The sequence below is a fragment of the Triturus cristatus genome, chromosome 6 (assembly GCF_964204655.1).
Source record: "Triturus cristatus chromosome 6, aTriCri1.1, whole genome shotgun sequence".
NCBI lineage: Eukaryota > Metazoa > Chordata > Amphibia > Caudata > Salamandridae > Triturus > Triturus cristatus.
Window position 1 is genome coordinate 1637112314 of NC_140589.1, and position 26683 is coordinate 1637138996.

Here is a 26683-nt window from a genome sequence, read left to right on the forward strand (position 1 = left end):
CCTCCGGGACAGATACACGTGCAATAGAAGACCTAGTCGCCCCTGTGTCCAGAAGGAAAGACCGAGCTTCCCATGCAACTGACACTTGAACATACGGGCCCTTCTGGTCGACCGGAATTTGCACTTTCGAAATACCCTTTCCCTGGCTATTCTGTGCTTGATAAAACCGTGTCTCATCTACCTCTTCATAATCGTCATTGTAATAAGTACGTGTGGCTTCATACCCATCAAATATGTTATCAGGGCGTTGTCGTATGGTGTTGTCATCCCTATGTCTCCCCTCTCGGTCACTAGGGTGATGTTGCCTTTGGTCTTTAGCAATCACCCCATCCTTGTGAACACAAGCCCGTGTTTTACCTGTCCGTATGTTTTCTGCCAAAACAGGACACTCATCCACCCAGTGGCCGTAACCCTTACAATAGGCACATTGATCTGTCTGGAGGGGCCGGAGGGAGTCGATTGGCGTGCTCTTGGCTGCCGCTGAGGGGGTGGCCGGAAATTGCCACGGGCGTAAGGGCCTTTGGGAGGATAGGCCTGTTGCAGAAGTACTTTCGTTTTAAGGTCTTTATTTCTCTTGACCTCTTTCTCCTTATCCTCGTTTTCCCTATTCTCATGGTATTGGGCCATGGCCAAGATACCTGTCATAGCCTGAGCAGACCATGTACTCTCAACCTTCTTGAGTCTGGCAGAAATGTCAGGGAGCAAATTGCTGACAAATTTGTCAACGAATACCGGGCCGGCTCCTTTGACCCGAGGGTCCAGACCGCTGTGTCCCTTGTATTCAGTTTAAAAACGGGTGAAGAAATCCGCCACACTCTCATCCCTACGCTGTCTACAGGTATTCATTTTATCCCAATTGATGACCGTTTCTGGCAACAGCGTCTTCATGAATGTTATGATTTTGCGAGGCAAGGCTGTGATGGCAGCGTTCGGTTTCGTCCCTTCCACTCTATTACCTTCCATGGCCTCTAGATCAGCCCATTTACCTCCCAATTCTACTTCATGGTCGGTATGTCGTATTTTATCCCAGACCTCAGTAGGGACAACCGTACCAAAAAGTAAATCTATGTCTTCGAGAATAAGGGTACCGGCAGATATTATCTGGCTTAATTCCTTATAGAAGGCAGCCGGATTCTTCCGAGGATCCGGCAATTGTCCCTTTAACTGTATCACTTCTGACCTTTTCGAAGGAACATGAACCCAAAGCCTGCGCCAGTGTGCTTCGACCGCCCCTCGGCCATTATTTTGTGCATCGGTGAGTGCGTTAACAACGAACGACAGGGGCCGCCTCTCTCATTGGCATAGCTGTCTCTAGAGTGGGGCTGGGGAAAGCGGTCATATCACGGTAAGCTATCAAAGCAGACATCGCGCCAAACATCCCCTCTCCCTGTACATTGCCTCTTTTTATTTGTGACCTGAGGTCCACCAATCCGGTGGGTATCTGCGTAAATGAATTCTTGAAACTCTGCACAACCAAGGTACACATGTATTCAGCCCAGGTGATCCGTTCCATAATCGTCCACTGGGAAAAGGTGGACCATATTTCTTTAAATGGATAAATATTCCCGCTATTTATCCAGCATTCACACTGTTGCCTTTGTAGGTCATCTTCTCGAAGGGACGAAAAGCTGACTGCAGAGCGCCAGGAAGCCAGTCGGGGGGAATTCAATAATCTATATAAATCCTGCTTAACCGTAGACCACGGGGAAGAAGTGAGGGGGCGGGCAGGGGTAAAGCTGCAGGTATTAGGCGGATGGGGACTCGTTGTCATTCCCGCGGCGAGGACAGGGGTAGTGTGTGCAGTCGGCGTTATAGGCATCAAAATAGGGGGGGTTGGTGTGACGGGGGGAACAGTAGGAGGGGCAGTGGGGGCAGGCAGGCCGTGTGTAGCACGGCTGGTGCAGCTGCATGCGGGGCCAGCGCCGGGTACATGGGGGCATAAGCAGGAGGACTTCCCAACATGGTATTGAGCAGGGAATCTCCCTCTTCTCCCCCTTCCATAAATCCTTTCCCTTTCTCTTCACGTGCCAGGTAGCACTTCTGCACCCACGCCCTATGTTCCCTATCAGCTATCTCTATAGATTTTTCCATTCGGTCCTGTAAGTGCTCCCTAGCATGGTCAGCCATTGACATCCGCTCTAGTTTCCTTTCTAGTGCCTTTTCCTTCTATGCTCTCTGCTCAATTTCCTTCCTCCACAGCCTGACAGACTCAAACATCGAGGGAAGAACCTTCCGTTTAAATAGCTGTTCCTCTAGATTTGCAAGAACCTGTGGATCAAAGGACCCATAAGGGGGCCATTGTAAATCGGGAACGGCTCGTTTGGTATACTTAGTCCAAAGGGAGGAAAACGTTATGGCAGATGGGCCATGTTTTACGTACATAGTGTGACCAGGCGTCCCTTCTGGAGGAAGCAGGCAAGCCGCCTCCAGCTGGGAGTCCTGCGTGCACATACAACAACATAATATCTTAAACTTACTATTCGCCGGCATACTAAAAAGGACCGAAAACAGATAATGCAAACAACTGCGGGCCTTAAAAAAACTCACCTCGCTGGCTTGGCTTTTGCAAAAGTCAATAAGAGCGCAATCATACAGACTCGGTGGGTGATCAGCCCACCCTTACCTGACAGGGGTAGTTCTCTTCTGCAGACGTAGGGCCATGTCCTGTTCCAGAAATCACTGTTAGGGGACCCCAACGAGGACGCGGTCATGTGGCCCAGACCGGGCGGGGAGGAACAGCGGGCGAGTCGTTCGGCTACCGGACTGCAAGAATCCCTCGGGTAGGGTACCTCCGTCGGAGTCTCTCCGTGCACCTCCTCACATCCACCGGGCCTGACCTTCGTGCTCGTGGGGTCCCTGTTCGAGAGCCATTTTGTAGAGCCGGGTATACCCACTTACTGGGTCTCGGTGGCGGGGGAACCGCCCAAGTCTACCATACCCTCCTTATATCGTAAAAGGAGACACAGGAGCCTTCGTCTGCAGGAGGAACAAAGTTTTATTCGAATAGCCCGGGCTATGGAACAAAGTCCCAAGCTCGTCGGTGACAAGACAGAGGAGGCTGCTGCTTTACTCCGCAGCTTACAGGCCTTATATACATATTTCCCCACCCTAAGGAACCAGCTCGGATGGGGCTGTAGTTACGCCATTCTTCATTCAGGCAGGACTGGTGCTGCAACAGATGGTGCAATCGATTAGGACAGATCTTGCCAAATGGGTTATGTATGTGAAAGAATCAAACAGATCTTGACAAACAGGATATGTGAAAGAAACAAGTTCTGGGACAGTGTCGTGACCAAGTCTTGCGAAGCAGGATGGGTGCGTGCAGGAGTCCTGTCCGAGGGCGGTGAGAGGCCAATTCTCTGTTCGCCTTTTTAGAATTGGCTTAACCGCTCGGAGCAGGAAGGGCAGGGCGGATGTGACAGTTAGAACTTTGGCAAGCATCAGCAGAAACGACCAGGAGGGTCATGCAGAGGTGTTTGACATGAAATGGCAACGCTAAAATAATGGAGTCTGACGCAAAATGGATGCCGACAAGAAGGACACTTCCTCAGTGGGCAATAATATTTTGGGCCCGATCACGCAACACTGCCTTAAAAGCCTCCCATAGAGTAACGGCTGACTGCACCGAGATAATGTTTTCCTTAAAATAGAGCTCAGTTTCTACCTTAAGTTCTTTTGCCACCGTCTCATCTTTTAGTGCCCAAGCATTCAGTCGCCAAGAAGTTTCCCAACCGCAGGTAGAGTGGCGAGTGATCCGAAATACCCCTAGCCAGATACTCCATTTCTTCAACTTGCTCAACCTCTCCAGCTGGGGCAAAGAGGTAGTCCAACCTTGAAAACACCCTGTGAGCCCCAGAAAAGTATGACTATGCATGTGTAGATAGGTGGTAGCGCCTCCAGAGGTCAGTTAACCCAAGGGCCGCCTGGAACCTTGTCAGGGCTCCTATGTGCAGGATTGAAGTCAGTGAGCCTGTATGCCAGGGGAAGCCACCATGAACATTGCTTCCGTGCCAATTAGGCTGTAGCCTGTGTGCGGATTGAAGTTGACGACCCTGTGTGCCAGTTGATGACGCTGTAAATATTGCTGCTGTGCAAATCGAACCGTGCCCCTTGTACAGATTGAGAACGGTAACCCTGTATTCCAGGGGGGGCCACTGGGACAAGAAAAGGAGCATGATCTTGTTCAAGATGATTTTCGTGAGGAGTAAGCTGCCGTAGTGACCTAAGGAGGCCCAAGCTCTGACTCAGGACAAGCATCAGAAGTGCCACACCCCGACCTCCACCTGCGGGGAGGCTCCAAAAAACCACCACAATCAGAGGAGCATTGAGGACACCTGACCCATGCCCCTCCTGGGCCTTGTGTGAAGAACTTACAGGAGATGGCCTCAGCTTCAGTGCCTGCTAAGGGGGCAAGCCCAGAGACTCTGATTGTTCAGATCGTGCTGGTAAGTATTATTTTCTGGCCAAACAGCACCAGAGGAACTTGCCTCCCATATAGTAGTTCTGCGCTGGAACACCATTGACTTTAATAAAGAGTCGAAGTGAGACTCCAGAGACTCGGACTAATAGTGGGGCTTACCTGAATGTCGCCTATAGTGAATGGGGAAATAACCACTACCGAAAGCGAGAGGGGAGTGGGGCTGAGGAACCTGCTTATAAAACACTAGAGCCCTGGCCTCTGGGGACTGTGTGTATTGTTTGTGAATGCTGTATACTTTACTTTGTGTTCATCTATAAATATTCACGTTATTCATAAATGCAAGTATTTCATTGGACAATTATTTTTTGCTGATTCTGAACATATCTGGAGTTGTGTGCTGGTATTCACCCCCCAGTGTCTACCCCCAATCCCCCCCGAGAAGCTTTGGACTGCTCGACCCATGCTACCACACAGTCAAGTGCTGAAGGGGTTTATGACCCAGTTGTTCAGGATCTATAGTGGCCATGCCCAGGGACATCAGGAGTAAAAGGCGTCAGCCCTCATCTCCTTGTTAGGCCCAGTAGCTCCTGCTTGCCCCGTGGCCCTTTGAACGTGGTTCTGACAGCCCTCAAGTGTCTAAAAGTTTCTTGTTCTTTAGGAATACCTGTGAGAGGTAGCCTGTCTCTCAGTACTTGCCTCAGTGATCCCAGCGGAGACATTAGCAATTTTTGTTTCATATCTAATCCCATCCGTTTGTCAAAATATTGTTCTAGCATCAATGGTACTCTAAATCTTCAGCATATGAAAGGCTTCCTTTCAAGTTCCACTACCTCTACCTTGGCTTTCATGGATGATCCGGTGTGTTTTATTGCTCTTAATGACATCCATCAGTGTGGGCTCTGCAGAGCTCCATGGCTTCTCTTCCTGGCTTGCAGTCGCCATGTTGGGTAATGTAGCCTATTTATCGATGCTAGGCTGGTGCAGAGGCACCCATGGGCCCTCATCTATTGCCATTGTGCGACTTAAGCTTGGGACACTGTTCCACCCGAGGGGCCACGGTCAGTGCTTTCTCTGCTAGGCTTAAAATATTATCGTTTGTGCCCATTGCCGCACCTACTGCATGAGACCTTGACTTGGCTTTGTTTCATCTTTTTTTTCTTCAGGCAGTAACTCTGGTAATAAAATGGAGTCTTATTAGTTCAGTTATTGATGTTCAAAGTGGTTATTGTGCAGGGAGGACGTGACTTACCTCAATCATTTGTGTATACTTCTCTTTCTGTCCGTGCTGCTCAGCATTTATTGTCAACTTTTCGTCTTTCCTGCATTTGCACTCTTAAATACATTGTATTGCACACTCACAGTTTTCACTTTTATTCTGCCTCCTTTCACCCCTCGGCTGTCCTCCTTATTTTGTTATTTGACTGCCTAGAGCCAGGTTTAGACTTTGGCGGATGGACTATGTACCATTTCCATGGCAGAACACTTTACTCCCACCATAGTAGGGGTACTTCGACTGCTGAATTTAGAGATGCTCTCCAGCCCAGGGAGACATCTCTTGCATTCCCACCAACCACTGTCATGACGGTTCCTGTAAATACATTGAAAGTTGGATGGATGACTCTGTCAACATGCTGGAGCCATATGTTTAACTTTCAACTTTTTTTGTTTTTCGCCAAACAAAATCCCAAAGTGGTATTTTGTTTTTGAAAATACAAATATAATTACCCTGTGCCATGGGAGTTTTCTCCCATGGTGGGATGGTCTTGGTCATTTTGCAGTTTTCACTGCCCTTTACCGCCAGGTTTTACCTGGTGGTGACTGACAGTGAAAACTTAGCTTTTGTTCTCCCACTTTAAATAGGTCAGGTAGACAAATGGCCAAATCTCCAAGTGCACTTACTCCGGTGGGTCGTTGGAGGTGTCTGTCGGCGGCGGAGATGGAGTAGTCTCCGCCTTCGACATATTGACGGTCCTCCCAACTCTAAATGAGGCCGACGGACCTTCAGTTTGGTTGAGGGGGTACTCCTTTGCTGTTGTGATGGAGTACCATTCCTGCCAAACTGTAAATCAGGCCCCTAGTTATTTTAATAATACTCCTTGGTCTTCATTCAGGCTTTTCCTTGCCCCTGCTCGTTCCTGTTACTTCCAGGGGAATCTTCAGCATCCCACATATGCACAGTGCGACTAGGCAAAGTGCCCCGTTCTTGTCAATCTCAGTCTGCGGGCGCCACCACCACAGCTCCACAGGTCTCATGCATTGCTTTTGGGATCTCCTTCCCGTGCCTCTGCTTCAATGAGCCTGAGCGGTGAGAGTGGCTCTCAAACAGACCCCAGTCACGTGCTGGTGCTATTTGTCACTCTTATGAGGTTGTAGCAATCTCAGATCAGCATGGGCCTTTCCATTCAAGTGCAGTTTTTACTAATTCTGTGCAGTTTTCCGGTAGCGTTGAAAGGATGCCATTAGTTACGTGCAGGCAATAAAAATGGCTCCTTTGACTGCACTTGGGTAGCAAGAGAGAGCAGTTATCAGGGGTCAGTGGGGCCTTATGGCGTTGCACCTACTGCACCAATAGTAGTTATGCCCCTGCCATTTACTCACATTTGTTCTGTACCTGTGCATGCAAGATCGTGGTAATGCTAAAGATCGCCGCAGATGGGCTTTGTGTTGTCAGATAATTGCAGGATTATTGGCCACTTTAAGGGGACCCTGTGCGGGAACTTAAAGGATCTCATCAAGTCATGTCCTCAGCCCCCTCCAAAATACTCTTTGCTGCATATGGTGAATAATAGAAATTCAGTCTTGTTGGGGGAGGGAAGAAATGTAATTCACCTACGAATTATGGCTGCTCAGCAGGGCAGCATGTATGCTGCAACACCTGTTAATTCTCGCTAACTGGTTCATATTTGATATTTATGCTGTGAAGAAAAATATCTGTCACCAGGTACCTGTAAATCTTTCCATGGAGCTTAACAGTCTCCCTTGACACTCACTTAGCAGAAAAGGAACACCGAATCATCCAGAGGCAGGTTGACAGATTCGCTTATTGGAGCAAATAAATCTACTAAAATACACTTTCATTTTATTTTGTAATTAAAAGAAATCCATAAAAACATATAAGAAACAATATAGCTGAGCATCATCAAATTAAAAGGCAGCTGAGCCAAGTAATGCTTGCTGTATTTTAATAAAAAGGAAACTATTATAAATAGATGGGTACAAAAAATCCAAGACGAGGCCTTCATAATGATTATTTGAGATTTGCTCCCTCCTTGCAATCATAGATTGTAATGCTTGGAATTGTGGCATACTTAAAGAGAAGACCACAGAAAGAGAGTTCACATTTGGTTCCCTAAAAATGGCAATGCAGAGCTTCGAATATACTGAAAGCTCACTCCGAATGCCAACACTGAATACCACCTAGCCAGTACTAACAGTAAATGACCAGCTCTTTGGCACCAGGATTTTACCAAGTGTTAATGGGAGCTTCCCGTGGTTATCGGCCCTCGTCTTCCCATGGTTATCTGTCCTCTTCTTCCCATGGTTATCGGCCCTCTTCTTCCCATGGTTATCGGCCCTCTTCTTCCCATGGGTATCTGCCCTCTTCTTCCTCTGGTTAGATTCCCTCCACTTCCCATTTTTATCTGTCCTCTTCTTCCCATGGTTATCTGCCCTCTTCTTCCCATGGTTATCTTCCCTCGTCTTACTCTGGTTATCTGCCCTCTTTTTCTCATGGTTATCTGCCCTCTTCTACCCATGGTTATCAGCCCCCTCATTCCCATGATTATCTGCCCTCTCCTTCCCATGGCTATCTGCCCTCTCCTTCCCATGGCTATCTGCGCTCTCCTTCCCATGGTTATCTGCCCTCTTCTTCCCATGGTTATCTGCCCTCTTCTTCCCATGGTTATCTTCCCTCTCCTTCCCATGGTTATCTGCCCTCTTCTTCCCATGGTTATCTTCCCTCTTCTTACTCTGGTTATCTGCCCTCTTCTTCCCATGGAGACCAGGTAAAGGGTGGCACCACCTGGGAGGGCAGGACTCGCAGATGGCAGAGTCCAGGTGCTGGGTTCAAGTTGTTGGAAGCCTGTTCTGCCCCAGAATCTTCTGATCAGGAGGCCAGCCAACTAGCCCTTGGAGTCACTCTGGGGTCCTGGGTTTAGAGATGCAGGTCCAGTCCTCCTCATCCAAGCGAGAGGGCAGCAGTCCAGCTCATCAGGGCAGTAGTCCTTCAGAGCAGCAGTCCTGTAGAGTGACAGGCCTTTCAGCAGCTTTCCTGGAGATTACCCAGGTCCAGATGTGCACTGAAGAGTTGGGTCTAAGGGTCCAATATTTATACCTGGTGCCCACTTTGAAGTAGACGAAGCTTCTTGAGGTTTCCACCAACTGAGGCATCTGGTATCCCCTTCCTCCCATTCCTGGTCCCAGCTTGTCAGGGGACACAAAAGACCAGTGTCAAACCCTTTGGGAGAGTGCTCAGGCACAGTCTACGGGATGTGCATATATTGTAGGTGACCACTCCTCCTCCTCGTTAACTCAGAGTGGGTCATCCTGCCAAAACCTATCTTTCCTTTGACTCACTGTCAGTGAGCAATACACAAAGATCAACTGCCAGCTACACCTAGGCATGTGACCCAGGAACAGGCTGCGGGCAGCAAATGTTGGGACAGGAAAATGCCAACTTTCTATAAATTGCATTTTCAGAATTGTGATTAAAAATCCAACTTGACCATTAAAAAAGGCTTTTGTTACTATTCTGTTGACCCCAAACTTGACAATCATCGAAATGTATCAATTATTAGATGTAATATGGTAACACAGTATCATCCTTTGGAGAGGTAGGCCTTGCTGTAGTAAAAACCACATTGAAGAGATTTTCACTACCAGGACATGTCAAACTTAAAACCACATGCCCAATTTTATAAATGCACCGCAACCTGCCTCTGGGCTGATGAGAGCCTCACCTATGGGGGGACAGACACACAGACACACACACAGATACAGACAAACACACAGACACACACACAGACACACAGACACACACACACACACACACACACACTCACTCACACACACACACACACACACACACACTCTCTCTCTCTCTCTCGCTCCCACACACACACACACACACACACACACACTCTTTCTTCCCCCCCCCCCCCCCCAATGACAGGCTTGAGACATTTTAAAGGGCTACGCCACTCAAGTGGGTGGCACAATAACTGCTGCAGACTCACTAGTAGCATTTAATTTACAGGCCCTGGGCTCATGTAGTACAACTTTACTGGGTATTTACAAGTAAATTAAACATGCCAATTGGGTGTAAGCACATTCTATCGTGTTTAGAGGAAAGAGTGCAAACAACTTAGCTAGTTAGCAGCTGTAAAGTGCTCAGAGACCTAAAAGCCAACAAATGCAGGTTCAGAAAACAGGTGAAGGCAAAACGTTTGGGCATGACCTTGCAGAAAGAGCCAATTTGAACAGTGATTTTGTTAATCACACTGGCAAGGAGTGCTGGTGACAATAGCTTTGTAGATGATGCAGCTGGTTTTGAAGTTGGCGCAGGTTGGCAAGGGGAACCAGTTGGGCCTTCACGGTGAGAGTGATATGGTAGAAATATTTACCCTTTGATTTGTCCTGCTTGTTCCTTCCTTTTAGAAAATTAGTTGTAAATTATGGCTTTAAAATGAAGTAAAGAACGATGCTATGTATATTTTGAAAAATGATGTGCCATGTCACAAGGGAAAATGTAGATTGTTTTTGACTACATGTAATACATATAGCTCTTTAGTCAAAGTTATCCTGTTGAAGACAAGACTTGCAGGACACACTACACAAATCTTTGAATAATGTATTCAAAACCTCTGAATGTTTACCAACTGTGCAGCAAAATGTTGTTGTGCAATCCACCATAAAGCCCCATGGCTTAAAAAATGTTCTCAGTGTAAGAACTCTTCTGTACAACCATATGGACGTTTGGGCTCTCTCAGTTCACTCCCGCGACACATTTTAAAGGTAAGTGATTATGCCACACCATTTTCAAAATTCGACAGCCGCCACTGCTGAAAGTGTATTGTCCATATGATGTTACAGAGTCCACCAGTCCACTGCAGCTGGCATGTCCATGTCCAACGTCAAATAGGAGGGCAAGCTGGCACCAAGAGACACACGTTTGCCCAGTGCATTCTCATTCTGCCCTTCTGGTACTCTTTGTGTTTTTTAAGAAGTAAATAAAAAGCAGTTGCACAGAGGGACCAATGAAAAAAGAATACTATTCCTAGATAAGTACCTTCTGCATGCATAGAAATAGTTGTAATGGTAACATGTGACTTGTGCCTTTTGTCAGATTCACATAATGACTTGCCACATCGCGTCAGCATCTGCCTTATATCATATACGTCACTAACTGACATAAGTTGGAGAAGGCCGCTACAGCCTCTTCCTGAAGATTTGGTTTACAGTGCTTGTTGTGTGTCTAATGACGTCATAGAACCACACTAGATAAACCGCCATTTTCTTGAAAGGGGTTCACATGTGTTGCTGGTCAGAGTAATGGCGGATTGATAGTGTGGTTTGTAAGAAGTTTCTTATTAAAGACCTGCGCCTCCCGAGCTAGTGGTGGGCCAGCTGTGTGCATTGCAGTGACGCACAGCGTTGATAACTTCCAGATGACATTTCAATCTCTCTAATGCACGTTGTGTCAATTTCTGTGTCGCAGATGTAATGATGGGGACCTGCATTGTTTGCCACAGCAGTGGTTGTACAGTGTTTTAGAGGAAATTAAATCCAGTGACCCGTCGTCGAAACTGTGTGCTACCAGACGCAGTGCAGGCATCCCCTTCTACATTCAGGTAAATCAAAATGCCGCTTTACTGTATATTTCACCAAAATGTGCCTAAACGAATCTGCAGAGCTTTAAATATTTTGCGTTTGTGATGCTAAGCTTTCTTTAATATAAATGTGAGTTATTTTTTTAATTTAGGAATGATACTAAGCACAACATACCAAAGCCTCATGGTACCATTGTCACTAAAGTTATTCACTCTTGTAGATTTAAACTTATTTCAGGTATTCTATGCTATCAAGACGTACTTATTTGAACAATAATTGATTAATATCATATTTAATGTTGTACACTTCCCCTTGATTATTGCCTAATAGTATTGACCTGCCCCTTAAACACCATAAACATGCATAAAAATAGAAAGTCATTGTCATTTTTGTGATGATAAAATCTTTTCTCCTCACATTTTGGGGGTATGTGTCTGCCAGACCTTAGCAGTAACAGGCAGCTTGATCCAATCCACAGGCTTCTAATGCCACTGAACCTGACCGTGTAAAGCTTGGCCGGCAAAGCACAGACTGTGTGAAGATGTACATACATATCCACTACCCGGAAGACATTCTGTGACAAACATAGACTGTTGTTAGTCCTTTGAATGTTGCATGACAAGGTGAGCTGCACACAAGCAGCCTAGGGTATCTGCAGACTGTCCTGGTCATGCTAGGGCCACTGGCACGAGCTGTGGCAAGGGCTCGGCTTGTGTGTCACACTATCCACCATCTTGAGAACTCCTTTATGCTAGAGTAAAGAGGAGACGCCATCTTGTGGGTCCATTGTGAGCATCAACTAAACAACCAACTTTCTTGATCAAAGCTGTGCTTGTTCCATCAAGCCAGGTATTTTATAAGCTTTCAGATATAAATTCACCTAATTACACTTCAATACACTTGTGAAATTACAAATGCCTTGTTTTCCAATATTTTATATTCATGTTTACGGATCTTTACTGCATTTGTCCTTGTTTTCCACTTTTGTATAAATAGAAACATTTTACTCTCTCCACTGAGAGAAATAAAGGTTTTGAGAAGATATAGGACATTTTGGTTCCAGACCTAGTTTATGTGCATCCTACAGTCTCTATAAGGATTCTTGTCCTTAAGGGATAATCTCAGAGATATATTCATCAAATATCTGTCTGAGCAAACATGACACAATGCAGCTAGTCTTCCTTCCTCCCCAGCTTCTGATGAAGGAATACATTCTGAGAGGCGGCCATCCAGTTACAGCTACAGAAGTGAAATGAAGAGATTCCACCACACCAAACTCCTTTTTTTCATACATTTGAAATACAGTCCGTCCCTCCCCCCAACCCCTTTTCCTTCCATCTGCATGTTGGGCTTCCCTTTTATGGACGGATTTTTGGCATCCAAATCAATGTAGACGCCGTCATCATTCACCATTGGTGAGAAAGTAGGGTGCAAATCTAGAATTGTCGTATAGAAGTCGACTCCTTCTGCAATGTTCCCCACTATGGGGACATTTCTTCAGCCCCTTCCACAAGAATCCGTATCATATTAGCAACCAATGACTGAGTTCTTCATACTCTGATAACAGAAAGAGAAGCACCAACCTCACGAGTCAGCAATGCTTTACCTTCATAGGTCTTTCTCCGCACCTTTTTTCAAATATATCACGCAATGATATTATAACACTTTGTTCTTTGTTTTCTGGTTCCCAAATATTTTATTGTGTGAAAATTATTCAGCAATGGGTCAGCGGTAGTGTAGCCACTGATTTTGGATTAAATAAAACTTTTTCTGATAGAGGGTTCTAGCCTCCGATTCCTCACCTTTTGAATATTGCCCAGGTGTCAGACTGGATCCGGAATCTTTCCAGCAGTAGCTCTGCACACTGGCAATGCGGCCCTGTGAGGCTCCGCACTGATGCTGTTCCACTAACGAAATGGCATGTGGATTATATATAGGCGCTACGCCTACACGCTTATTTTGTTTCCCTTGTTTCCATGCCTCCAGGCACTCGCCAAGCACTGGAAGACTCTGCGATGGGACTTATCCAAGCTAAAAGTTTGTTCCCAATCCTGTTCCAGATCTAGCAGTCGTAGAAGTAATTCCAGAGGGCAGTCTATATCTCGATCGAAGTCTTTAGATAATTTGAAGGAAAAACACAAGAAATCTAAGAGGGACTCTGCCCCTTACCGCCTCTCTCACTCTCATCAGACGACGCAGGGGAGGCGCCATACTTCTCGATCCCGGTCCCGAAGTTGATCATCATTGGAGTCTTTCTCCTTGTTCTGGCACATCCAAAGTTTCAAGGACTGTCTGCCACTCCAAAACAGATTGAAGAGTTCTTCAAGGCCATGCTCTGACTCTTTGATCCTTGCCGATTCCCTGTGATATGGCAAGAGAGGCCTTCCTGCGGTTTGCCCTTGGCATTCCTTGGACCCTTTGGGGCCACCTCCTGCTCCAGTTCCGACTCCTCATCCGGCACCAGTACCTAGAACTTCAACGCTGATGCAGACTCCATCAATGCCAGAAGATGATGAACCTGTTATATTCTCTGACTCAGAGTCGGGCCCGACTTACCTCGACTGAAGCCATGCTCTGCTGCTTTCGAGTCACCTCTGCCTCTGCTCGAGCCTTCACAACGGAAAACACATACTCTGCATTTCCTGTTTGGCATGGTTTCGGACAATGATTAGGAAGTGGGTAATGAGACTGGCCAGCCATAGCACAAAGAGATTTGGTATGATGAGTTACAAGAGGCTAGTGACCTTGATTCCTCTCCTGTCTGGGCACCTCTCACTCTCTTGTCCTGGCGCAGAGGAGAATAGTTCTTAAACCATAGTAATGGGTAGGGCAGCTGAAGTTCTTGACCTCCCTTTGCCAATCTTGTTAGTTAAGACCAATATTCTTGCAGAAGTTCTTCAGATGGTGCATACATCCACTGAGCCCCTCTTACCTTTTGATGGAGGCACTTACGGATACCTTGATGGAGGCATGGGCCAAACTTTGTTCTGGCCCCCCAGGCATCCGTCAGATTGCACATTGCTACCGCCCTGGGCAACCCTGCATTTTTATCAATGCACCTCCCCCTTGAAAACTTGGTGGTGCAGGCATCTGCTAACATGACTAAACCCAACACATTATCAACTCCTGCTCCAGATAGGGAGTCAAAATGGGTGTAGACGTTTGGAAAGAGTCTTCTGGTCCACCTGCTTGGCACTTTGATCTGTAAATGAAAGCTGGTTCCTGGGGCGTTATTCTCATGCCCCTCGAGATTCATGGCTCTAGGCCTCCCATTTGGTCTCACCAGTGCCCCTATGGTGCTCCTGAAAGTGATGGCGGTGGTGGCAGCACATCTTCAGAGGTCAGGAGTGCCAGCCTTCCCCTGCCTCAATGACTGGCTGTAGAAGGCAGGCTCAACCCAGGTAGTCGCCAACCACCGCCAGACTATGGCTAACCTGTCATGTTTAGGGTTCACTATCAACGTGCCACAGTCACACCTGACTCCTTTTCAGATGCTCCACTTCATCGGAGCAATTCCAGACTTGGTTTGGGTTCATGCCTTTCCCCTGGGAAAGAGTCCAGGACAGGCTCAGTCCTGGATTTCAGTGAGGTTGACTCTGAGCCTGCTGGGACTGATGGCCTCCTGCAACTTGCTGGTTGAACACGACAGGTGGCATATGTGGCTTTGCATTGGGATCTGAAGACTCAGTGGCCCAACATCAAGGAGACCTCTCCGACCCCGTTCAAGTTTCGCAGGGGAGTGCAAAAGACCTGCAGTAGTTGTTACTGGACCGCAATTGGGTCAGCGGTTTATCTCTCTCCCTTCCCCACCCAGAGCTGAGAGTGGTGACCAATGCTTTGCTTCTGGGTTGGGGTGGCCATCTGGAAGAGGTGGATGTCAGTGGCCTCTGGTTCCTGGCGATGACCCAGCTCCATATTAGCCTTCTGGAGCTGAGGTCCATCCACTTGACATTAAATGTCTTCCTTCCGTCTATCAAGGGGAGGCTGCTACAGATACTCATGGACAACACCACCGCTATGTAGTACTGGAACAAACAGGACGGTGTGCGGCACAGACCCTGTGCCTGCAGGCTCCCTGCGTCTGGAAATAGATGTAGCACCAAAGAACTTTCCTGGTTGTGAACCACCTGACAGGATCATTGAATGCCAGGGCACATGAGCTCAGTTGCCAGCGCCTTGTGGATCACAGGTGGCAGTTGCATCCAGAGGTGGGGCAAAGTCTTTTCTGCGAATGGAGAGAGACTTTGCTTGATCTATTCGCCACTGCTGAGAACACGTAATGTCAGCACTTTTGTGCGTCTGAGTTTCCAAAGCGTCTCTTGATCAGAAACATGCTGCACCATGAGTGGAACTGAGACTGCAATATGCCCCCCCCCCCATACCACTACTGCCCGAGTTCTCAAGAAGATCAGGACAGACCAGGCCCAAGTCATCCTACTGGCTGTGGATTGGGCACGGAGAGTATGGTGTCCAGAACTCCTGAGCTTGAGCATGTGCCCTTCAATCAGGCTGCTCATCCAGGAGTACCCACTAATGCAGCGGCAGGGTAGGGTTTTGCACCTGCGCCTTTGCAGTCTCTACCTTCCTGCTTGGACATTGAGAGGTGACAGCTGAACACCATACACCACCATCATCCCAGACAAGCTGGTTCTGCGGACATATGAATCCCTCTTTTCTAAAGTTGTGATGCTGTTCCACGTTTGTCATAACATCACGTTGATGGGGTTTTGTGCTCTGCCTCCTCATTCTAAGGAGGAGAGACTCCATGACTGGGACCCCTAGAGAGCGTTGAGCTTTTAGATACAGTGTGCCAAAGAACATCAGGTGAATGATCAGCTCTTTGTGGAGTGTTCTGAAGTGAAAAATGGCAAGGCTGTGCAGAAGAGAACCATCTCTTACTGGATTGTGCTCTGCTTTAAGACCTGCTATGCACTGGCTAAAGAGCAGCAGAAGGACTGCATGTTCATTCTACAAGGGCCAAAACTGCTACAACTGTTTTGGCATTCAAAGTTTTCTTCTTGGACATTTCCCAGGTTACTACGCGGGCGTCCCTCCATACGTTCATGAAGTGCTGTTGTCTGGTTCACCAAGAGGGGCATTTTGCCAGCTCGGTCCTGCAGGACTTTCTGGTTTGAGTCCATCCTCAGACCCACTTCCAAATAGGTACTGCTTTGGTATCTCTTCAAAAGATGAAGGATCTTTAGCTAAAGTATCGGAAAAGCAATTTGCTTACTTTATGTAGCTCTCTTTCTGGTCGACACTATCTAGCTGCATATTCCTCACAGACCCTCCCATCTTCCCTTTCTGTGATTGGACTCTATCCACCCAAGTCTAGGGATCTGCACACTAGTCACAACAATCTGCATCTGGGGGCATGGGTATTCTCGAAAGCAACTGATGTCAGCGTGCGGGAGTGGCATCTATATAGACTGTGCATGTAATTTTCGGAGCAGAACAGCATCACTGAGGACTCACACAGTGCGACCAACCAGTGTGCAGAGGTATTGCCGAAAGGTTCACTGATCCAGTCTGATGCCTGGGGATTATTCGAAAGGTGAGAAATCTGGGGTTAGATTGTCTCTACTAAAAAGAGCGTTACTAATGTTAAGTAACTTATTCATTTGGGCCACAGCAAATCTCTTTATTTGTTTTCCTTATTATGAAAAAAAGTTTCTCTTCATTCAACTGGAAAGCTTAGTGCTTAAGATTTAAAAAAATGTATTTATCCAACACCAGCTAAGATATTCTGCATAAGTCTATGTTTTGAGTATTGCTGTATTTTATTGTATGTTCCTTGAAAATGCAAGTGATTTTATGCACTAGAAAAGCCACTATTCACCTGGGGTCCTCGGACCTTTGTAGGTCCACAACGTCTACTCTGAGGGTCAAAGTCTTTACTCAATCTGCTTGGTTCACTTCCTACACCTCTAGACTCCACATTCTTTCCTCTGTAACTCACAATGCGACTCAAATACCAAGCCTTCCCATCACGTTAGGGCACTGAATTACAAAATATCTTCTTAACTAGTAATGGTTTGGAAAATGTATTTTCTCCTTTCTTTATAATGCAATTTTTTAACCTTGAAAATATCCCCAACAGAAATGCTAACTGGTTTACAGTTTTGCATACTATCATAATTCTTCTTGCAAATTGATTGTGCACATGCCAGTCTTTTCTTTACCACAGTAGGGGACCAATTAACTTTTTCAGACTTGGACATGCAACCCAAATTGTTCTTTGAAAACGGTATCCTTCCTCTCATTAGTTGAAATGGACTGTGGCCTGTGAACTCAAATGGAGACATCTTATAAGCCCATGATGTGCACAGCACTTCTTTACTCCCATCTAATCATGCATTAGTTGTTAGTTGTATGGTACCTTTAATTACTATATTAAAGCTTTCAAAAGCACCATTACCCGCAGGGGGATAAACTGATGTAGTATTATATGTAACACGATTACTTTTCAGAAATGGTTTAAAAACCTCAGAGGTAAATTGAGGTTCATTACTACTCAAAATTGCTTTGGGTAAACCTTCCTTGAAATACGCACAATCCAGAAACCTTACCACAGCAGTAAAATCAGTTTTAGAGACAAAAAACAACTTCTGGTCATTTATAGAAGTGATCCAACATGACAATAAGTTGTTTCCATTCTCCCTTTTCAAGAATGGGTCCAATAATGTTGATGCCAATTCCTTCCAAGGCATACTTGGTCTACTTATAGGACACAATTGCGGCTCTATTATAATCTGTGTTTTATCAACATCATTACAACTAATGCATTCTCTCACTTTCCTTTTTACTGCTAAATTCATACTGGGCACCAATACAAATTTTGAATCCTGCCCTTAGTCGTATCTATGCCAAGATGTCCTTTATAACAAATATCCAATAATCGTCCTCTGATTCTTTCTCGAGGAATCATCCTACTATTCCTCCTACCTTTACCATCCACTTCAGAAAGTTCATGCCTCTCTTCCCAAAAACTGTGCATACTTTTCTCAAGTACACCCATCTCTGGCCATCCCTGTTTAATCATGATGCACATGAAACACAGGATCGTTTTCTTGAGCATTCAGCCACTACTCTTTTCTTCAGCCACATACAACCTTTCACACTCATCTTCAGGGGCATGCTTCAAGGGTAATGGTAATCAACTCAGAAAATCTTCAACTCCATTTTTCATACCTGGCATACACTGTACCACATAATTGTAATCCAGCAATGTCTGGTGAGAACCTTTGTGAGGGGGTATGTGATTGCTCCTTAAAATCACCAGGGAACCCTCCTGCAGATGTACTGCCTAAAATGTTCTAGAGCTCATACACGTGCAAGAGCTTTACATTCAATTAGACCATTTTTCTTCCATAGAGGTCAGTGAGCGTGACGCAAAGTAACAGCATCTTCTTTCCGTAACTTTTTTTGCATTTACTTGAGTCAATACCGACCCTATTCCTTTTCTGCTAGCATCCGTGATTACAGTACTTTTCAACTTAGGATCAAACCCTTGTAATGGAGGAGCTCTGCAAACTTCATTCTTTACCTCTTGAAATGCATCTTTATATTCTTTTGACCTCTCAAACTAATTTTAAATTCTCAAGAGTTGTCTGATGTGATTGTTTTTGCTGGAAAAGTTAACAAAGTTTAAGTAAAGTTCTGCAAGACCCAGGAATTCCTTTACTTCATCTCTGTTTTTTAGGGATGGTGCCTTCCTTATTGCTTCTACTTGTTTAGTCTTAATTCCTTCCCTACTCATCTCATGGCCCAAGTATATAACTTCTCATTTTGCAATTTTACATTTGCTAGGCTCTGCCATTAGACCCCTCTTGATTACAATTTCCAAAACATGTGCAAGTTTTAGGTCATTCTCCTTCATAGTTTTACCCATTACAAGGGTATGATCTTGAGAGAAAATGACATCCTACATTCCTTTAAATAATTCATGCATTAACCTCTGAAACATTGCTGCAGCAGATGCAACCCCAAACGGAACTCTAACAAACTAAAAGCAACTAAATGGAGTAATGAAAGCAGTGAGTCTCCTGCTGGTTGAGTGCAATTGTACCTGATTGTAGGCAGCAGTCAGATCAAAAGATATAACCACTCTATATCTTTGGTTAAGGACAACATTTCATTAATTCTGACAGTGAAAACTGATCCAACTAAAATATTCCTATTTAGACCTCTTAAATCTACACATAACCTGTATTTTCCGTTAGCAGGTCATTCTACTACCAAAGAAGCTACACAATCAGGAGATTTTATGGGTTCTACAATACCAGCAGATTGCAGTTTTTGTAGTTCTTCTGAAACATGATTTCTAATGATGATTGGAATATGTCTTGCTTTATGTACACACGGTGTGGCGTTTATTTTAATATGATCTTATGCTGAAAGCCTTCTAGTTTCCCAATCTTTCCTGTAAATAACTCTAGGTAATGACTTTATAAGTCGGTACTCATTTTCATCATGTATTGTCAGGACGGATTCAGGACTATATAAAATCATACCCAAATTCCCCTGATATCCCCATCCTAATGTTGACGGACCTTCCTTTGATATGTATAATTTACATTCAGCCTGTCTTCTTTTAAACTCTAATAGTAATTTCCTGAATCCAAAGATGTCAATAGTTTCCCGTGTGAAGCTCTTGAGTGAAATATCTGGAGGCTCTATGTAAATACTCACACATCATTCCCATTAATGTATCCCCCCATATGTCCTTATTGATTATAGTCAGGGCCACTGGAATTATATGATTGTGTGGCGCTGCATTTTTAGCATAATTATAGATTTGCTGCATTTTCCACATAATCCGTCATCTGATGCATAATCTGCAGATTTTAGCTCCAACAGTTCAAAAGTTAATAAAATCACACACCAACATGACTTGCGGCACAGTGGAAGGCTGGTCACCTTTATGTTGCTTATTGCTGTAATTTGGTGTCAAACTGGTTCTAGTGAGGTATAACTAATGCCCAGAAAGTGCTTACAAGTGTAGAAAGGTCAAAACCATGAAGTAATACTATCACAAAATGTGCCACATAATTTGCTTTTTCTTGCCACATAATATACTCAATCCTGCTGCATAATTTTGCCCTCCTCTGCCGCATAATTCCAGTGTCTCTGATTATAGTATATGGAGAGCCTGAATTGGCAACAATTTAAATTTTTGAAGAGACGTTTCACTCTTCACCCAAAGGTTCTCTTGTGTACTTAAATTCGGAGCATGTATTACTGTTTTGGTCACAAATAAGTTCGTCATGTGGGCTCTTTAAAAGGGATATAATTAATTTACATGAAACGTATGGAACAGAGGTAATGGTGGTAATGGGCGATTTTAATCACAAACTAAATTATGAAAAGATAGATAACTAGTTTGAGGAAATTTTAGTTCTTATAATATAGGGTCAGCAAAATTTCCCTTGTGTGTAACTACTAAGCAGGATGAAGCATTAGGGAAGTTTCTGGGATCTACGGGATTAATATGCTTAAATGGTAGACTAGACCCAGACCGCCCAGCCACACAGACTTTAGAGTAGGTAGTCAACAGGGCCCTATAGATTATATTTTTGTCCAGGCTTGGAACTATGAATTGGTAAAAAAGTTCTGGATAATCAAGCACAAAGATAGTGATCATAATGCTTTATACTGCAAATATTCAAGGGGAATTATAAGTCCATGTGAGAGAGTGATGCCCCAAAATGTGGAATATCCCAAGCGCCTTACCACAAAACTGACAGAAGAATATGTGAAGAAATTAGAAAGCTTTCAACAAAACCTAACGAAGGATAGTGTCGAAGGGCAGCAGGCAGAATGGTACGTTGATAAAATAGTACAGGCTGTGCAATGCCTCAAAGTGCATCTAAATGATAAGAAGCAGGGTAAGGTAAAAATACAACACAGCCAAGGAAGGCAACTAAAGTGGTTTAACCTTGCCTGTAGGAATAAAAAAAAGGCCATTCGGAAAATAGAGCGGTGTCAAAGAAAATGTTATGAAGTTGGGAATTTAGAGATCCTGCTCATCTTGAAGAAAGAATACAAAGCCTTAGTAAAGAAGCAGAAAAGGATCTTTAAGGAAAAATGTTGGGAGAACCTTCTAGAAACAATTGAAACTAAAAACATAAAAGGTTTCTGGAGGTTGATACTGGACGCCGCAGGAAGGACTCTGGGAAATATGAGCTGTGTGGTGGAAGAGACAGCATGGGTAAATCACCTAGGCAATTTATATAAAGCAAATAAGAATTTGGAAATAAATAAGGAAACATCCATATGGATAGTATCCGTAGATGAGTTAAAACCAGACTTTAATATAGAGAAAGTAAAAGAAACAATCAAGAAGTTGAATCTATCCCGTGCAGCTGGACCTGATAATCTCCCAGCAATAATAATTAAAACTCAATAGATTGGTGGGCAGAATTCCTACCCCATTCTTTTATGGCCAATCTAGTTTCAGGTTGTGTCCCTAAAACCTGGAGAGGGTCAATAATTAGACCTCTACACAAAAAGGGCGATCGAAAGGACCCAGCGAACTATAGGTTAATTAACTTATTGGTCATTGGAGAAAAGGTATTTTCAAAAATAATCCTTGGTAGATTAAAGGAGTGGGTGGAGCGGCGGTCGCTAGTCCCAATAGAACAGGGAGGCTTTAAGGAAGGACACTCTACTATTGACCACTGCTTTGCCTTGTGGGCCGTGGCACGGAAGTCCATGGAGCTGCAGGGCAAGTTGTATTGCTGTTTCGTGGACTTTCGCGCAGCATTTGACTTGGTGGATAGGGAGTGTTTGTGGGAGACCATGAGAAACTATGAGTCCCACCAGATCTCTTGATGGTGATCCAGGAGCTACACAGTCATAACTGGGCACAAGTAATCAAGGATACATCTGGCGGCCTAACACCAGAAATAGCAATAAATAATGGTCTCAGGCAAGGTTGTGTTTTGGCTCCGTCCCGTTTGCCATATTCCTAGCAGATTTACCCTCCACTCTGGGTTCTGCTAGAGGCGCAAGCCCAAAAGTAAACGGAAGGCATTTGTCATGTTTGCTCTATGCCGACGATCTGGTAATATTGGACCAAACTGAGATGGTTTCTACAAAGAAAGCTGAATTTTTCAGCACATACTGAACGGCAAAACGACTATCCGTAAACATGGACAAAACAAAAATGTTGTGCTTCGGGATGTGGAATACGAAGTGCAATTGGTATCTGGGCCAAACTAAACTAGATATTGTAAATTAATATAAATACCTTGGAATATGGTTTACAAATTCTATGAAGTGGGGTATGCAACTTGAGGCACAGAAAGTAAAAGCACAACTGGCGATATGTGGGCTGAAAAGATTAAACCAAAGTTATGGTGATATGTCCCATAAACCTCTATTTACGGCCTAGAAAGCAATGATTCCCCACAACTCCAATATGGTTCAGAAATCTTCTGTATCGATGGGAAAAGCTCCTGGGATAAAGAGGAAGGGAAATGCCTAAAATCTTTATTGTCCCAGCTTAGCTCGGCAATGATCCAAACTATTAGACTGGAAGCAGGGCTGATGGCGTGGAATATTCAGGTGCAACAAAATCTACTTAGATTTTGGAATCGCTTGGGTCGTGAGGAGGTCACAAAGGTATCTCAATGGTGCATGAAAGAGATCCAAGTTAGCGAGCTAAAATTGGCTAAAGCCACAAGAAGCAAACTTCAGACCATTTGTGACCATATGAAAGTGAAATTAGATCCGAAGGCATTACAAATCAATGTAACGAAGAGTGTACTCCACATGCAGGGAAATGAACTGTCAAGAGCAATAGACCGTGAGTATTTGAGTAAAAAAGAATCTAAAATTTATGAGCAAAAGCTGGGAGAAATATATAAGTTATCCCTACCTAGATATTTTACCAAATCGATGGTTAAGAATGGAAGCTTTAAGGTTAAGAATTGGAATAAATCCGGCTGTAATAAATAGTGATATAAAATCAGGTCTAATGCAACCTGATGGTAAATGCATGTGTAAGATGGGGATGAAATGTAACATTTTACACATTTTATTGGATTGTCGGAAATTTGTAAATTTACATAAATTATTTATTCGCCCGATTCTTTTAAAGTATGATGTAAAGACGCGCTTGCAAGCATGGGAGCTTCTTGCTGACATGGAAAACTTAGATATTGTGATAGCCGTTGGGAAATATATGCAGGATGTATATAAATTCCCTAATTTATTCGAGGCTTAAATGCAGAAAAGCGTTTCGCTATCTAAAATGAAACATTACTATTTTTAAAAAATTTAGGTATGAGGTTTTAAGGATTATATGATGTTTTTATTGTTGAGAATAAGATTTTTTTTTAATGTGTAAAATTTTTTTAAAAGTCTTTGCATGGGTTGTAGTTTAACGACTAAATGGTCTAAATAAACTTATGTTTGAACTGAACTGAGTTCGTCATGTAGTGTCCCAATGACGTCAAGGCTTGTTTGTTTTTTAATGCAGATACACATTTTTTAAGTGATTCATCCTTGCCTTGCTTCCTGTGATAGAATGTATAACTATCAATTCCAACACATACTACTGTTGTAAAAACAAGGGTCAAGATATTTCAAAGAATTAGTGAATACATTCCCCTGTGTAGGTTGCTTGTTTTCTTTTAGGTCCAGCCTAGCGTAGCGCATGCGCTGCTCTAGGAGAGGGCCTCTTGGAATCACTCCAGACTTCCAAGAGACTTCTCCGTATGGGTCGGCCTCCTCCCACACATTCCATTGGCCTTTGCGTGTAGCTTTCAATAATGAAAGCACGCAAATGGCCAAAGACAAGTGCATGTCCCGCCTTTTCTGTAAACGTTCACTCCCATGGCCTAGGGGTCTCGGGAGCAAGCAGCAGCGCGCAGGGAGGCTTCTGCATTCCTGTGCCCGCCCCCACCATGTCTTGAGCTGCTGTTTTTTTTTAATTAGCAGCCATAGAAGGATATTCTCCAACATTAAGCGTTATATAAAAACTGGACATTCTCATTTACGTAACAGTTAACCTCTCTTTGTCATTATTGCTAGGATGACCCCCCTCTCTCCTGCCACGATGCATCATTATGGCGTTTCTGACCGTCCACTTTTCACTCAGCTCTCTTTCCTTCTTTATTTTTGACTACCCCAGCTCTTTCTTCAGCAGTCTCCCTAAATCTATTTTTCGGCCTGGATGCAAACAGCTTTACCTGATAACACGTGAACAACCCAAACAAACACATACAGAGCGGCTTTGGGTCAGCCCTTTAGAGTTATTGGTTAGCTCCAGACAGCCCCCTTCTTCCAGCGCCTCGATGGAGGGACAGTCACGTTTTTTTTTATTCCTTCTCTTCCTCGATGATCTGTTTCTGTTCCCTTGCCTCTCACATCCTTGTGTGCAGCGCTACACTCTAAGCGCACTGCAGTTCTCCTTGCGGCGCAGAATAGAATGCTCAGAAAGCGCTATATTAGCATTTACATGTTTCACATGTTATCTGTAACCCCCTGTCCTGGCGCTACAGCCAGTGTCACTCTCCTCGTCATTGCCACCCGCTGAGCCTCCCTTAACGCATAACTACACGATGACGACAAGTACATAAAGGCCAAAGAGGCCACACAACTTCAATTTGAGGATTTTGAAACAGGATTCTCTGGGGCTGATGTACTATTTGAAGTACTAAATCTCAGGACGACTGATGTAAGTCTTTGTCGTAGCACAATATGGCCATTTAGTAGGATTCACAAAATCCTGCCAATTTATAATAATGAGGCTGAATTCTATTTTAGGGGGGCACTGTACTGGCTCTGAATGGTAAGATGGAGATCGGAGAGGAGCAGCAGTACTCCACACCTGAATTTGTATTCGCAAATGGGTCTTTTTTTGATTATGCCAGTCTCTGCCCCTTAAAGGGACTCTCTCACTCTCTCTCACAGACTGACTGACTCACTGACTGACTGACTCACTTGTATTGTAGTTTCTATATCCCTGATAGGCTCTGCGCATTGGAATAATATACACTATAGTTTTGACATAGGACTGAGGTCAGTATGTCTCTATCGAGTACATTAAACTTAATTGCTTGTGTGTGCCAGCTAACTCAGAGGTCACTAGAAACTTCTCGAATATACAAGAAGGGATTAGTTTCTGACAACCGCATAAACATGACAACTTTGTTTCCTTTAGAGTCGGAACAATCTCAGAACCGTGGAAACAATAGATAACAGTTTCACTCAGTCAATCGTGCATGCTTCGTTTCTACAGAGTTGCACAGAAATAGAGAGACGGGCGTTTCAATAAAAAAGGGGTTTGTTGAACAGTCTTATTTCTCATGCACGAAATATGAACTGCTAAAATCGTAAGACAGGTTGCGAAGTACAATACGTACAGAGTTAGCAGTAAGATAAAATAATACTGCAATAGCATGGTTTGTAGCTATGACATATATTCTTAAAATACACACATAAATAACATAGGCTAAAATGTGAATACTCATCTGATGCTTCTAAATAGTTCTACCCCAGTCTACCCAGTGTACCTAACCTTAGTGTAGTACGAGGTAAGAAGTAGGTGCTGTTTTCTAAAGTATAGCTAGCTATAGTTTTAGTTTTGCCAAGAGTTGCCAAAAGTTACTCTAAGTTCTAGTCTGCTCCATACCTTAGAATGTGTGAGGTTGGAATCTCTTTCCGGGACTCGATATCTAACACCCCGCAAGGGGAGTCAGAAACACTGGAGCTGGATTCTCTGCAAGGAGGATGACAGTGTCTGGTCAGTGCATCAGGCGGGAACTCGATCTCCTTCCGAACTTGCTGTGGCGAACCGCAAGAAGGCAGTCGAACTGGACCGTACCGGAACCGTGGTTTGCCATGGCAACTGCAGGTATATTTATACCGTGAAGGTGTTTAGGAATGCCTGTATTGACGTAAAAGTCGGGCATCGGAACGTCATGAATGAACCCCTAAGGAATATATGTTCATGCATACTAAATGAGTTCTTAGATATCAATATCCAAGCAAGGGAAATTCCTAAAGGCTTAAGAGTCTGGTTTTCCAAGAACTCGTGACGTTGATTGACGGATGTAGACCATGCCTGTATTTAGTTAGCATGGACAATGCCTAAATAAGGGCTGGATTTTCTATGCCTAAATAAGGGCAATCTCACTGACTGACTCTCTCACTGACTCTCTCACTCTCTCTCATTCACTGACTGACTCTCTCACTGACTGACTCTGACTCTCGCTCTGACTGACTGACTCTCTCTCTCTCTCACTGACTGACTGACTGACTCACTCTTACTGACTGGCTCACTCTGAGTGACTGACTGACAATCACTCTCATTGACTGACTGACTCTTTCACTCTCTCTCACTGACTGACTGACTCTTTCACTCTCTCACTGACTGACTGACTCTCACTCTCACTGTCTGACTGACTCTCTCACTGACTGACTAAC

At 44.4% G+C, this 26683-nt stretch overlaps 1 protein-coding gene across 6 annotated transcripts in view; it reads left to right on the forward strand.

The window, feature by feature from the left end:
* Positions 1 to 26683, forward strand: part of THADA (THADA armadillo repeat containing) — a 1526823-nt gene that overhangs the window by 424179 nt on the left and 1075961 nt on the right. For all 6 annotated transcript variants that reach the window (XM_085612787.1, XM_085612792.1, XM_085612789.1 and 3 more), the window contains one exon: positions 11136 to 11268. In XM_085612787.1, the coding sequence (XP_085468913.1) occupies positions 11136 to 11268 (133 nt within the window). The remainder of the gene's footprint in view (positions 1 to 11135; positions 11269 to 26683) is intronic.